This window comes from Populus alba, chromosome 14 (assembly GCF_005239225.2).
Source record: "Populus alba chromosome 14, ASM523922v2, whole genome shotgun sequence".
NCBI lineage: Eukaryota > Viridiplantae > Streptophyta > Magnoliopsida > Malpighiales > Salicaceae > Populus > Populus alba.
This window is the reverse complement of record NC_133297.1, coordinates 14,002,529-14,016,638: the sequence shown is the minus strand read 5'-3', so window position 1 is coordinate 14,016,638 and position 14,110 is coordinate 14,002,529. Positions and strand designations below refer to the sequence as shown.

Here is a 14,110-nt window from a genome sequence, read left to right as displayed (position 1 = left end):
AATAGTTTTGGAGTAAATAGATGAACACATTCATATATGTCCCATTATCTTAACAAAATGCTACATAAGGATATGCATGCATCACGTTCACATGTTTGTGTTACTTGCAATCAAATTGAATCTTCAAGCTATAAAAATCCTTGCTTTCCACTTTATCCATTCGTAAAACCCCAATTTAACAATTACCCATTAAAAAATTCCTACGAAAAAAAAACCCTAATAATTAACTCGATTAAAACCCATATCGTTGAAAACCCATCATTTACTCGTTTGCCAAAAACCATTGTTCTAAACCTTCGACAAGGAGAGGTGAGAAGAAGTAATCCTATGGTAGCAAAAAAGAGAGCGAGCAAGCTAAATGAAAGAACGATGATGGTGGTTATGATAACAGAGAACGGGAAGAAAGCGAGAAGGCAAGACAATGATGGAGTCATGAGAAAGAAAATGATAAGGCCATTATATTAAATATAAGAGAGAAATTGAAAATAAATTGTTGCAACTAATTAAGAGATCTCATCGTCTAAACAATTGAGAAAATATAACTGAAAAGAAAGAATTGAGAAAGTTTGTTTGAGGATTATTATTTTTTATTAATATTAACGTTCGAACCAATTTATATATATTTTAATTAATTTTATAAGTATATCTCAGTTAATCTCATAAACCCTTTAAACCAGGGGCAGAGGAGCATAGAAGACTGAGGTGGGCTGTAGCCCAGGTACAAAAATAAATCGTAAAAAGACATAATATCCCATCTTATAAGTGTAGCCTTTTTATTTATGTTTTTCCAAATTCGTATATGTAAATAGTCTCGGCTGCATTATTTCTTATTAGCCTCGTACCTTTTCATTGGGCTTCTTAACCTTTAGCATCTCATTTTTCTTCTTACTCATTGAATAAATTTCTAGGATTTTCTATTCTGGAAAAAAGAACCCATTTTATATATCCCAATTTATATGTATTTGATCCATAGGAAAACACTAAAAATTTTAATTTTAAAAAATAAAATTAAAAAAAAATAAGTTTGGAAGTGTTGTTGCGGTTACTTTTTAAAGTGTTTTTCATGCCGAAATGTATCAAAATGATATTTTTTTTATTTTTTAAAAATTATTTTTAAATTAATGCATCAAAATGATCCAAAACATATCAAAAAAATAATTTTTAGCAAAAAAAAACTTAAATTTTGGGGCGCTTTGCTTTACTCTTTAGCCCATCTTATAGCAGCAAATAAATACTCAATCAACTATGAGAAGTATAGTCTAATTGATTAGGCTCTAGATTTGCTCTCAAAAGGTCACTAGTTCAAGTTCCACAAATCTCTAGACCACTAAAGGTTTACATGGTCATTAACTTCAGGACCCGTGAGATTAGTCGAGGTATAGTGAGCTAGCCTGAAAATCCATGTTAATAAAATTAAATAAATAAATACTCAATCAAACTTCATGATATTTCATGCACTTACCACATCTTTTGCCACATGCTTAACTCCCATCGGTATAGAATATGGTTTCTTTGCTCATCTTTCTATTCATAATGCGAAATTTTTCGTGAATTATTAGTGAAGTGATGGAAAACAAAAGGCCTGAAACCAAAGTGTTTATTCAATGATGGATATTGAAAAACAATTCATGTTTATTTATTCGTAGCCCAGGATAAAAAAATTTCCTGGCTCCGCCCTTGTTTTAAATAATCATGTAAATCTCAAGTAACCTGAGATTTATAAAACTTAAACCATGATCTTTAAAAAACAAACCTAGAATCTGATCTATTAAACTATATCCAAAATGGTTTGTTTTTCAGAATTTTTTATTAGTTTTAACTGAAAAAAAAGGAGCTTTATAGATTTTAGCCAAAAACATTAATGGTAATATACAGGTAAGAGAATTTCACTTTTATTCTCTTTCTGTCTTCTTCTTTTTTAAGTAAGTTTTATAAAATAATTATTAGGATATCACTAATGAATTTCTCAATACCATAAAATTCTTTGATTTTGGTCATTAATTTTATTTTTTCTCGTCTTTATTTTATTAATTTCTACAACCTTCTCTCATTTTTTGAGAATTATTTTTTCCATATATATATAAAGAGTCTAAGAAGCGGCATTATTTTGTGCTACATACCTTCCAGCAACTAGAGCTATACTCTCTCTCGATGAAATGTATAACGGTGTATAGAGAAGCCTTACTAAAGTCGACGCTTACCATTGCCAGAGATACGAAGTTCCCGGTTGGGAAGTAACCCTCCCTTCACCTTTAATACAGAATAAGAGAAGCTTTACTGAGGTTGTGGGCGTGTCTGAACGACATAGATATCTTTTCCGACCACGCATCCTTCCACATCCTGTGGGCTGCCAAACTCCCTTTCGAGGAAAAAGCCTACTGAACAGAGGCGTTGACCCAGTTGGTGACGGAAAATTGGATCAACTGTTAATGGTTTCTTGCTGTAGTCTACAGTCAAACGGGTTACGTCGCCATCAGCAGGACCTGCACCGGATACCAGCATCTCCTCGCTGAAATTTGCAAACGCCAGTGTTCTCACGTGCCCATCAAACTTCCCACATGAAAGGCGCCATGGAGTGCCTCTGGTGCCAGAAGCTAGGGTCTCTCCCAGACCAGGGGCAATCTCTGCTTCAACAGAGTTCTGGTCAAGGTCAGTTGGGCTAAGTGTGTGGAGCACAAATGATAGATCTGGTGAAAGCATTTCTTGCACCAGAACTGCCATTGTGGCATCTTTCTGAGGCACGCCGGCAGCTCGACGGCTTAGAACTGCTCTCCGAGTGTACAATGAAGCCCATACTTGGCTAACAGCATTTGCAAATGCAGTTGGATTTGATGGGCTAACATTGGGAATTGAATCATAAAGACCAGCAGCTGACATTCCAGCCAAGTCCTCAACATTGGCACTTGAGCGTACAATCAGTCTTGCATTGTCTGGAAACATTCGACCTATTCCATCAATGGTGTCTTTTGGGAGCTGCAGGGAAGAGATCAGTTCCTGGAGTTCAGAGCATAGCTTGTCAAGTTCGCCCCCATCCAGCCTAGCTGTTTCTATCTGTTCTAGAAATGACATGAATGTTTCCATAGATTTGCTATGCTCTAGTGCCAATTCCATAGAACCAAAAGGTATAACCATGCTCTTAGGAACTTCAAATGAAGCCAGCACACCTTGGTCACTGGAAACTGCCATTTAAAAAGCAAATCCACAAAAAGTCAGCCTCAGTACAGAAAACATGCAAATATAACATGCAATAAAGGAGGTCGTCCAATAACTATTTAATTCCTCTAATTCACTAGCTTCTTCCAATTTTTAATCCATCTTTACTCTCAAATGCTGCTCACTTATAATATAAAAGTTAATGTTGTGTCAAGTATCACATGTACATTTTTACAACTGTTTATTTTGAAAAACAAAAACAAAAAAACAAGGACGGATGTTCAATTTTTCCTAAAAGTATTTAATTGTATTTTTTTACTTGGGAAGGGAACTCCAATTCCTATTAGAATGATTCCTGGTGCCATTCCGTTTGATTTTAATGTTAAACCTGATGAAAGAACTTCCCAAGGCGATTTGTGACATTCTAAGATCCCAGTGCCCAACGCAGTTATAAAAATCATATGTAAATGTGATGGTTAATAATGAGAATAAAGAAGGCAAGTGGTCGGCAAATTAAAATCCATATAGCAGGATGGAACTTAAAAGTACCACCCCTTCAGAGAAACTTAGCAAAAGGTGAAACACATTTCATTCGCAAAAAGGTAAACCATCTTAACAACCAACCAACATTACCCTTTTTCGAAGCTGCTGTCAAAGAAGCTAAACGACCACAAGCAGCAGCCTTTGCGCCTGATGTTTGTGCATCTGCATCTGCAAGTAGTATAAGACCTCCAGCAGAAACACCCTTGATAAAATTAAATATTTGTCAATTTTGATAAACCACACCACATGTACTATAATCACAGGGCGGTTGAAGAGTTACAATTACATAAAAGTAATAGATAAGTTATGGTACCTTATTGGAGTGAGCTTTAACAGCAGAGAATGGATCATGAGATCCAGGAGGTTCAACTGTTGATGAACCGTTGCCTGAAAGATCTTCTGGAACGATATCATCTGATGAAGAGAGCGTTAGATTTACGCCAGTCAAGGAAGCTTCCAACCTGCAAACCACAGACATTAAAAACCATGAAAACAAAGAGGAACAGGAAGAGGAAGAGGAAGAGGGCGGAAATCAAACACAACCAAATGCTGCATATTTCTAACCATCAAATTCAAAACCATAAAGAAGACACAAGAATTGATTTCATATCATAGGTGTTCAGACAAACTAACCTCACATTTTTTCCAGTAAGCTTTCGCATATCAGCAACTTTATCATCATCTTCGCATGTCACAAAGACAACCCTCTCCTGCAGAAAACCAATTCCATTAAAGTTCACCTTTATTTATACATTTTTCAACAGTGTAATGACTTGAGATATTTAGAATTTAGTGAAGGAACTTGCTTGACGAGCCCTAACACCAAGATGAGATAAGTGAGGCAGCTCTTGCAGAAGTATAATTCCTACTATGTTACTGCCAGCAGCTGTTACCTGCAAGATATACTTGTATAGTAATTGAGAAAGTTCATGTGTACTATGATGAACAAGACATAAAATATATCGAGATGAGAGACATTTAAACCTCTTCATCTCCATCAGCTTTGTTCACCACAAGAACAATAGGTCCTTCTATTGTTGATGGCAATGATCCAGGCACAATGCTCTCAACCTATGACACAGCAACTGAATGTCATATTGACCAACAATTTTGTAAAGATGTAATGCATAAACGTGGATTTATAAATTTAACATCGATGAGAGCATCTAATACTAAAAGCTTTTGTTGCAATTGATGCGTTTGACCAGGATCTGAGAGGCCAAAGACAACTTCATGGGGAACTATGGCATTTACCAATTTTAAGATCACTGAGCATGAAAACCAAGGGCCATGGTAATTCCAACAGACCAACAAGCAAGGACACACTAAAGTTTCTTTTCAAAGTTAAAAAGATGAACAACAACTATTCCAATTAGCCACTACAGTAAAGAATCCTTGCACAAACATAGAAGGGAGATGGCTTCAAAGGAATGGTTTTGAGAACACAGGTATGATAGCTGATCCAGTTAGCTCAGCTGCTGCAACATTGATTCGGCTGAGATTTACTTGGTTGGAACCAAAATTTCAACCAACTTTATGAATTTCAGTTAATTGTCCTTTATCAAAAATAAGAAAAAGATTTTATTAGAAAGGAAAACCTAAGTTACAACAAGGAGAATGATGCATTCTCCACCCTGAAGATAAATAAATAAATAAAGGAAAGACATCAGAAGGCCAAGAAAATAATCACACACCCAAAAGTACCATGCAGGGTACCGATAAAGAGGTCAGGAAACTATCATAAACCACAAAAGTTATCTCATAAGCAAGGGTGCTTGAAATTATGAAGTGCTTTCCATCCACAAGCACCATAAAGTGGTAACTCTGACTTGAACCCGGGAATAAACAGCATTATTGTACATGGTCATTCTGGGCTTTTATCTAACTTCTTGTCATTCAGATGAGTAACCATCATTGGCCCAACTCCCGAGAACTATCTTTTCCCCTCTTCTCCTTTTCCTCTTTGACTTTTTTCTTCCAGGGAATGGAAGAATAGAGACACCAAAAACTAAGGTCAATACACAATGTGGCTCTATATTGAGCACAGAATGAGGCTGCTTATCGGCTTGCTAAACTTCATCAGTGACATCTCTCAAAATTAATTTTTTTACCTTAAGAAAAAATGATAAAGTTTGGAGTTTGCAAATAATTACTAATGCTATTTTATAATATTGGTGTCCTTCCTATTAAAAGCAATTGAAGCAAAAATGATCAAGGGTACCTGTACTAATGTGCCACTAGCAGCTCCAGGAACAAGAATATCCCAACCATGGGAACCAAGGGTACTTCTAACCGCTTTCAAAAGCAGGGTACAAAGTTTTGAAACCTGAAAAATTACCCTACACATGAAATCTACCAGTTAGAAGGTTACAGTATTTCTATAACCAGTAAGATACTCATATGGTTTTGAAATCAGTAGCACAAAGTATCACCATGGATTGTGCAAGCCTATCTAGAAGATCACATTCTTTAGGATTACAAAAAATGTCTACATACCCAGCACGAATCTCAGCTTCAGTATATGTCCTTATACTGTTTTCAGGAATTCCAAGTGCTTTTCCAAGCATCTGCAAGGGTCAGGGAACAATTTTAATCACAATTCAGAGTCTTTTTATAACTCTAATGCTTTTCCAGTAATTTATGGATAGCAGCCATGAAATAATTTTAGCACTCTAAAGCCATGATTTATTAAGATAGATTGTTTTCAGCAAATCTAGCTCTGCAAATTGTCAGAGTTCATGAGCCTCATTGTGTAAAAAAAAATGCATTCCATTTTATTTGATGGTATTTTCCTTTTGCATATGTCAAAGTAATTCATCCACCTTCTAAGTAATTTACAAGGCAGTAATAGACTTTCCAACATTATTCCAATTAATTTCCACTAGCAAAAATACCGATTCTCAAAATATAAGTTAATATTTTTTGCAACGAAAGGGTAATGTTGAAAATGTGTGTTTGTCAAAGTGATACATGGTATTTATTAAAAATTAGAAAGTAAAAATAGAAAAGTAAAACGGGATGGAGAGCAATAGAAGTATTAATCCATCAAGAAACCAGGAATATCAAACAGCAGATGTAGATGTGGTCCTAACAAGAAAAGTAAAAAAAAAAAAAAGAAGAAAAGAAGAAAATTAAATCTTATACCTGCACTCTTTGTGGAAATATTTGAAGAAGAGCTTCAGAATATTCCTCGGTGAGCCTTCTTGCTCTATCAAGAGTAGCTTTAAGCCTTAGTACCCAAATTATTTTCCCATCTTCACTTCCTTTATAGTAATAGAAGAAGCCAAGAAAACGAAGTTAACAATAGCACATTCACTGGACCTGAAATGATTCCAGCACTAGAGAACTAACAAGTACCTTCCTTTTCAAGGAGACCTTTCTCTTGCCAGGCAAGAAGCTCGGCTCCAATAGCTTCACATTCTTCTGGTTTCCAACCAGATAAAGCAAGTTGATGAACACCAACAATCAGCGCACCAAGTGGGTCACTCCAAGAGCTTATATTCTTTGACTCCACATTGTCTGCAAGCCATTTAGCGCCTCCCATAGCTTCAAGTGCATTGAGAAACCTATACGGACCAATAACATCCAACCCATGCATGAATTCCAAATTCTGGCCATGCTTGGTCTCCCAAGGCATAAGACTTTTTTTCTGCAGATTCTTCAAGGTGATTTGGTACAGATCATGGAATCTTTTTTTTGAATAACCAAATGTTGTGAAATACAAGTTAATGTATGGGTTGGTGAGCGTCAAACAAGCAAAAAGCATGGCCAGATGCGATTTATCCAAATATTACAGTTATATGTAAGAATTGACAAAAGGATGTATGTGATCATGTCTAGGAAAAAGCAAAAAGCATCTTAAGTAAACTAAGACAGAGTCTTGCATACCTGCTCAGAAGAACAAAAGAATAGTCTTCAAGACCAATCTCACATAGACGCCACTGTAAAGAAACCCAAATATTACAGTTATATGTAAGAATTGACAAAAGGACTTATGAGACACCAAAAAAAAATAAAAAAGGAATCATCAAGGGCAGAACCATCAAACTCCAGCCACTGTTTGCTAATTTCAAGCTCTTGCTAAATGATTGCTGAGCATGAGCTCACCTTTTGATGCTTAGCTATAGCAGCATCAGAAGCATCATTCCCGATATCACTTTCAAGACCTTTTACAATTATATCTCTCAGAGCATTCAGGGATTGCATAGTTTTGATCAGTTCAAAAATAGTGCGTGATTTTTCTGCAGAATCCAATTTCTGAAAATACAAACAAATCACTCATAAATTTCTGTGCAAAATTAGAATTAATAAAATTAACCAACAATGTTGAATTAAAACTAGCAGTGCCTTAAACTATTGCATGACTAAGCACCAAGGTTGAATTTATACAAGTACAAAAGATTTCATCATTAGGGACATAAATTCAAACATAAAAGATCCTAACATATGTAGCATGACTGTGATTCAATGAATGTACAAAGTAAAGGCATAGAGCCAATGAGACAGATTAGGTTATTACTGAAATGTACTTGTTATCATGTGGCAACTTTATACAATTCATAATAATAAAGGAGAACCAAAATTAAAAGGGGACAATTTACCTTTTTGCAATCCATAAATAATGTAAGAGCCGAACAGCCCCTTTCATCCAAGGATTCTCTAATTGATACAAGTTGTTCAGCAAGACTGCAAAGCCAAAATTTAAAAAGAAAGTTGAATCAACAAAAACTAAACCAGTCAAGAGGTTGATCCATTTAGAAACTAGTTGAAATGAATAAAAATGAAAAAATAAATAAAATGCTCCTTTCTGATTACAGTGTTTTAGATAAATTTATAAAACAGATTGTGGAAAACCCCTAGTTCAATAAAAAACCTCAACAAATGACAACTGGTTTATCACATGCAGAGAACTTCTCCTCATAAGTCATAACACATTCCATAAAAATGATCCATGGTAGATAGCATGAATATGGACAAGATGATGGGCAAGAAAAAGAAGTTAATATAAATTGCTGAGCCAAAACAATGTTCTTTATCCCTTATTTTCCTCCTCTAGAATGGTTGCTTAGAACCGAGGACCTATCAACAATGTTAGGATAATCAGAGGTTTAAGAGTCATAACCCGACCTTCCTGCATTGAAGAAATCTTTGAGTTCATGATGGAATATTTTGAATTGTTCAACAAATGCTTCACTATATTCCCCAGGGTTCTTTGTAATTCTTGCAAGCATTGCTTCAGTAGCAACTAAATCTTCAGGGCCAGCACTGCGATGAAGTTTGTTTTGTATTGTATGTTTGATTTCTTGCTGGATGTGAACAAAAAAAAGAAAAAGAAAAAAAGAAATCAACACCAGTTATTTGATTACAGCAAAGATTACTTACTAAGTGCTATGTGATGTATCATACAACCTTAAGGTCATGAGGAATGTCGCCCCGATGAGCAATATCTCTAATCCGAGTAAGAGGAACAGATGCTGTGAATTCTGCCTTGAATGATGGCAAACAGGGATGGATTTTTCGAATAACAAGCACTTCCTGAACATTAAATTCAAAACTTGTAATTAGAGAAAAGTAAGAACTTTTTAACAGGTCAAATGGGATGGATACACATGAATAAACCACCAAAAACCAGTAACATATAAGATGAAAGTGCAGAACATGAAATACACCACAAAAAACCATTAACATAAAAGATGAAAGTGCAAATAAAGTTCACATTTGATAGTGAAAGATTTTGATGGTCAAGTTATCATTGAGTATATGAAATGAGACAACACCCAAGTTCAAGCATAACCCAGTTTGCACCAGCCCTGCCAGTCCTCCGTTCCACCCTCCCCTTTTCTTTTGCTTGATAATTTGCGTTGTCTTCAGTTTCAGCAAAATTACCAATGCTAGCAACAGAAAAATACATCATTATATTAATCAGACATTAGGAGCGTTGACTTCAACAATCTATTTTGCTACCGTGAGCTCCCATTGTAAGAAAACACATAAATTATACCATCCAAAACATAACCCATTGTAAGAAAACACATAACTTATACCATCTAAAACATAAAACAGAACCACAGGTCACTGGCATACAGGGATCACTGCTCAATCCTTCCAAGTCAATAGTTACTGAGAGATAGACAAACCATTTGCACTGTCATCAAAAGCACTCCGAAAATCAATTCAGGACGGCCAATAATGCAAGTCAGGAATCCTAAATTTGGGCAGAATTTTCACAATATATTTGCCTGGACACCTCTATTTTCTGCTTAGATTGGTATTAGGATTTTGTTTTTGTGAGAGGTTTAGGTTTCTGAGTTTGTAATTGCTTCACTGCCTGCATGAAATGTCACTCTTAAATATTTAAAAAACAGGTTATATCGATTGATCCACTAAAGTTGAGTTTGAGAATATGATTCTCTTTTCATTTTTTGCTTCTTTGCTTGTTCTACATCAGTAGTCTTAAATGGATAAAGAAAATGCTACTTCGTTGTTGATATTTAACTTTACTTTACAATAAAAAAAAATGCAATCAGATCAGTGCAATCCTTGTGAGGTAAGGGGGAAAAAAAGATGAAATGCTGTCAAATTTTGATACATCTGAACCATGAAAAAAAGAATGATACGCTACCTGGGCTGAAGTATCTCTCCTTGAAGACACCTGTTCTAATTCCTGGAATATAAGCCTGGAAATTTCAGCATGCCGATTTGGCCGGTGATGACCTCCATCTTCAAAGCAAGGAACTTGCCCTGTGTTTATCCACTGCATAAGAGCAAGATCTAAGGAAAGTGTGGATGGAAACAAACTTCCAAAGAGTAAAAGATTCTAAGGTTATAAAGCAGTACCTTCAAATAGATAGCAGAGTATATTAGAGCCTCCAACCGGTCCTTACTCTGAAGACTTCCAACTAGCAGCTCACACACAACTTCAAGCTGTTAATGAAAAATCAATGAGGTGTTAATTGACATAAGGAGTCTTTGACTTAGCTCATAAATCATGAATTACAGGCTTATACAATGAAATAATTGTTTATGAATTTGCATACATTCAAACATACGGTGACATAAAGTAGCCATGACTCTATTAACTAGATGTATTCAGATGATGACAAAAAGAAGCATCTAAGTGAGCAAACCATGGAAGACAATAACAATTACACACTGAACAACCAATGTAAATATGCCTCAGTCAAACGGTATGTAGGATGAGTTGTCACAATCCTGCCATTTCAGTTGCTGCTTCAATCTAGAGCAAGTGCAAGAAGCATGAGTCATAGACTTAGGGTCCATTGTTAGAATAATTATCTGCTTTCTAATGTTCAGTTTTTGTCCATGAAATTTGCAATGCTTAAAACTTGTACCGGATTACCTGTACCATGGGTGCATGATTTCACTAAAACCAACCACTCCATCTCATACATTGATGCACAAAACTTTAAAGGAAGTTCATGGTTAATTATTTCAAGACTAGGGTTGTAGAATATGGTGAGTTAAGGACTTAGACATTGAAAACAGATGGGAAAGTATGAGAAATTGAATTAAAACAGAATAAAACTACTTGCCTCACAATAGTAGATTTAAGGAATCACTCCTTTAATAACAAGGAAAGCATCACACATAACATAAAATAAGCAAAATGCTGCACTATTCTCCACTGGAATTGAAAAGCTACGAAGCTTGTTTGTAATGCTGGAGTTATTTGCTAAGCATCCTAACAGCACTTGGATTTTCTAATTAAATATAGATCTAAATTGGAAAAATATAAACTAAACCCTGCTACTGAAATTCCCAGCAATTTGTATAATGACAGAATTTCCCTTGATGCTAATAACTTGAATGTAGCCTCTTCTGGAACTCAAAACAGCCTGGAAAACTTCAACCAACTCCCACAAAGAATCATCTAAGCTTTTATCTCATATAATTGAAGTTCGGGGCTTGAACATTTGTCTCCTATTCATAGCTTAAATATATGTCCAAATTCAAAGCTAAATTCTTATGCTGCATCATACATCAAATACAAATATTCTGTTTTGAATAGTGTGGACGGTATGTGTACATGGATATTTTGCATTCAGATACCATGAGCACACATCACTAGAACAATCTACATTATTTGCATGATTTCTAGCACATAACCAAAAGATAGAGAGAGAGGATTTATTTGTGCACTAATGATGTTTTTCTTACTCACGGCAGGACATGGAAAATATTCTTAAATATATTTTCTGTTCTCCGTCTCAATCTGTGTCTCGCTTTCCGTACAATCTCCAGAATTCTACAAATCGCAGAATCAGCTATGCCATTGACTAATATACACATGCTGGCAAGCTGATCTTACATACATGCATAGAAAGCTATATATATATATAAACAGTAATCGCAAATTATTAATAATTATTTAACAATTTCAATTCAGTATTTATCATCTAGAGGTTGATAAAAATATTGGTTTGGATGGTTGTTGAAAAATTTCCACGAAATCCAAATTTGACAACACACATTTTAACATCAATACCTTTCTCCGCCAACTCCTTGCATTCAAGTCACCTTCAACTAACTTTAAAACCGAGCCCTGAAGACCAGACGTGTCCCATCTTCTTTCACTTCCCCTGTTCCCATGGTCATTCGATCGCATGAAAGAGACAGCCTTCCCTTGCCACTGCCCAACAAAAGGACTTGTTCCCGCCTCCAAAGTGATATCAGCATCAGCAGAACCATTCTCGCCAACGTCCTTCGCTTCCTCTCCATTCTGCTCAAACTCCAGAGGCGAAAAATTGACAGCCTCCCCAGTCGCACCCCATCGACAAACAATCGCAAAACTCCCTTCTCTGGGAAGCTTCAAAGCCCGGTTAGCCCCACTTTCCCACACCAAACCATTGTCCTTGCTCACAATAGCAAACTTAAACTCAACAGCCTCGCCCCCTTTCAGCTCCAACTCACAGACCCATCCATTCTCCGTCCATTTCATCGGAACCTTCTTCTTCCATGAACCCATTTCTTTACTTGACCCCACAATCACAATATGCTCACCAAATTCAACTTGGTGATCTATCCTCACATTCAACTTGCTCTTCATCGTTGCCCTCTCTTCTTCTCTGCCAGACGAACAAGAAACATGACAAGAAAAATAAAAGAATAGAATTATCTCGTCAACCAAACAAAAGCCAAATAATGGTGATCATAAGAATAAGAATACCTGGTTTGAGTAGAGGAAACAGCACAAACGATTCTTCCGCGAATCGGAATCGGAATCCTTGGATTGAAGAACGTGGTGGTCGCGCCCAGTCCCGGTGGTCGTGCAAGTTTATGATGAGAATGAGAGTGATGGAATTGGTTTCTTCTAGTTGGAGTAGGAGTGACAAAATGCAGTAGACGCAGAGAATCCATTTCCCAGCTTCAGATCAGAGAAGCAAGTCCTGTTATCAGCGAGTGAAGTTGGAGTAGTGGTAATAGTTTCAAGGTCTGTTTCGCATTGGCTTCTGTCTCTGTTTTAGATATTTTTAAAAATAGTATTTTATTTTGAAAAATATTAATTCAATTTATTTTAGTAAATTTTAATAGGTTGGTATAAAAAATATTATTTTAATATAAATATCTAGAATTTTTTTTTTTTTTAATGAACATATCTAGCTTTTGTGTGAGGTTGAAGGCTTTGATGTGCCACGTGCTGCTTGCAGTCTTCAAATCCATTTATAAGATATTATTATTATTATTAAAGATTTCTTTTTTCTGTTTCTATTTTCCTCAGCCAATTAATATTTATTTTTTGCAGTGAAGATAGAAATCATGATGATGGAATATAAATCTACAGTAATGTTCATCTTTTATTTATGAAAAATAAAAATAAAAATAAAAAGTTATTTATAGATATTGTGAGGGGATCGGGGCAGATCTGGTACATTTCGTACTAAAGAAGTCAGTGTAAAAGAATTAATTGTACTTCCCGAGGTTTGGCGGTGGATCTGACGAGGAGAAGGTTTTATAGCGTGACGATGAACCGCTGCTACAAACAAGCTAGGAGACACCTGTTAAATTGCTACTGGCAAGTTGACTAACCTTCGCGGGCGGATCATATTTTTTTAAAATAACATATAAAAAAATGGTGAGATTGTTGGAGTTTTTTTATAATGTCATTAAACTAGATTATAGATAATAATATGATTTGGATTTTTGAAAAAATCAATATGATAAAAAAAAACAATAAATTAAAGCAATCAATACTATAGAAATGAAAATAAAATATATTATTAAAGCCAATTCAAAATAAATAAAATACTAAAAAAACAAATTAGTATCGTATTTGTATTTTAAAAAAAAAAAAAATTATATGACAACATATTTGATTGATATGGATTTCGCAGTTTAACCTGTCAAGTTTGTGATTTTGATTATGAAATATGGTGGGTGGAATTTTTTTTTCTTT

At 35.4% G+C, this 14,110-nt stretch overlaps 1 protein-coding gene across 1 annotated transcript; it reads right to left on the bottom strand.

Moving 5' to 3' along the window:
• Positions 1-1,962: 1,962 nt before the first annotated feature.
• On the bottom strand, positions 1,963-13,174 carry LOC118040744 (phosphoglucan, water dikinase, chloroplastic). Its single transcript, XM_035047764.2, has 19 exons — positions 12,884-13,174; positions 12,203-12,782; positions 10,534-10,620; positions 10,319-10,450; positions 9,106-9,231; positions 8,824-9,002; positions 8,298-8,382; positions 7,804-7,953; positions 7,585-7,637; positions 7,054-7,262; positions 6,841-6,959; positions 6,193-6,263; positions 5,918-6,035; positions 4,681-4,767; positions 4,503-4,589; positions 4,330-4,406; positions 4,010-4,157; positions 3,787-3,898; positions 1,963-3,179 (listed from the first exon to the last, which is right to left on the bottom strand). Exons 1-19 carry the CDS (start codon positions 13,072-13,074, stop codon positions 2,275-2,277), a joined length of 3,516 nt encoding a protein of 1,171 aa, XP_034903655.1. The 5' UTR covers positions 13,075-13,174; the 3' UTR covers positions 1,963-2,274.
• Between the last annotated feature and the right edge of the window lie 936 nt (positions 13,175-14,110).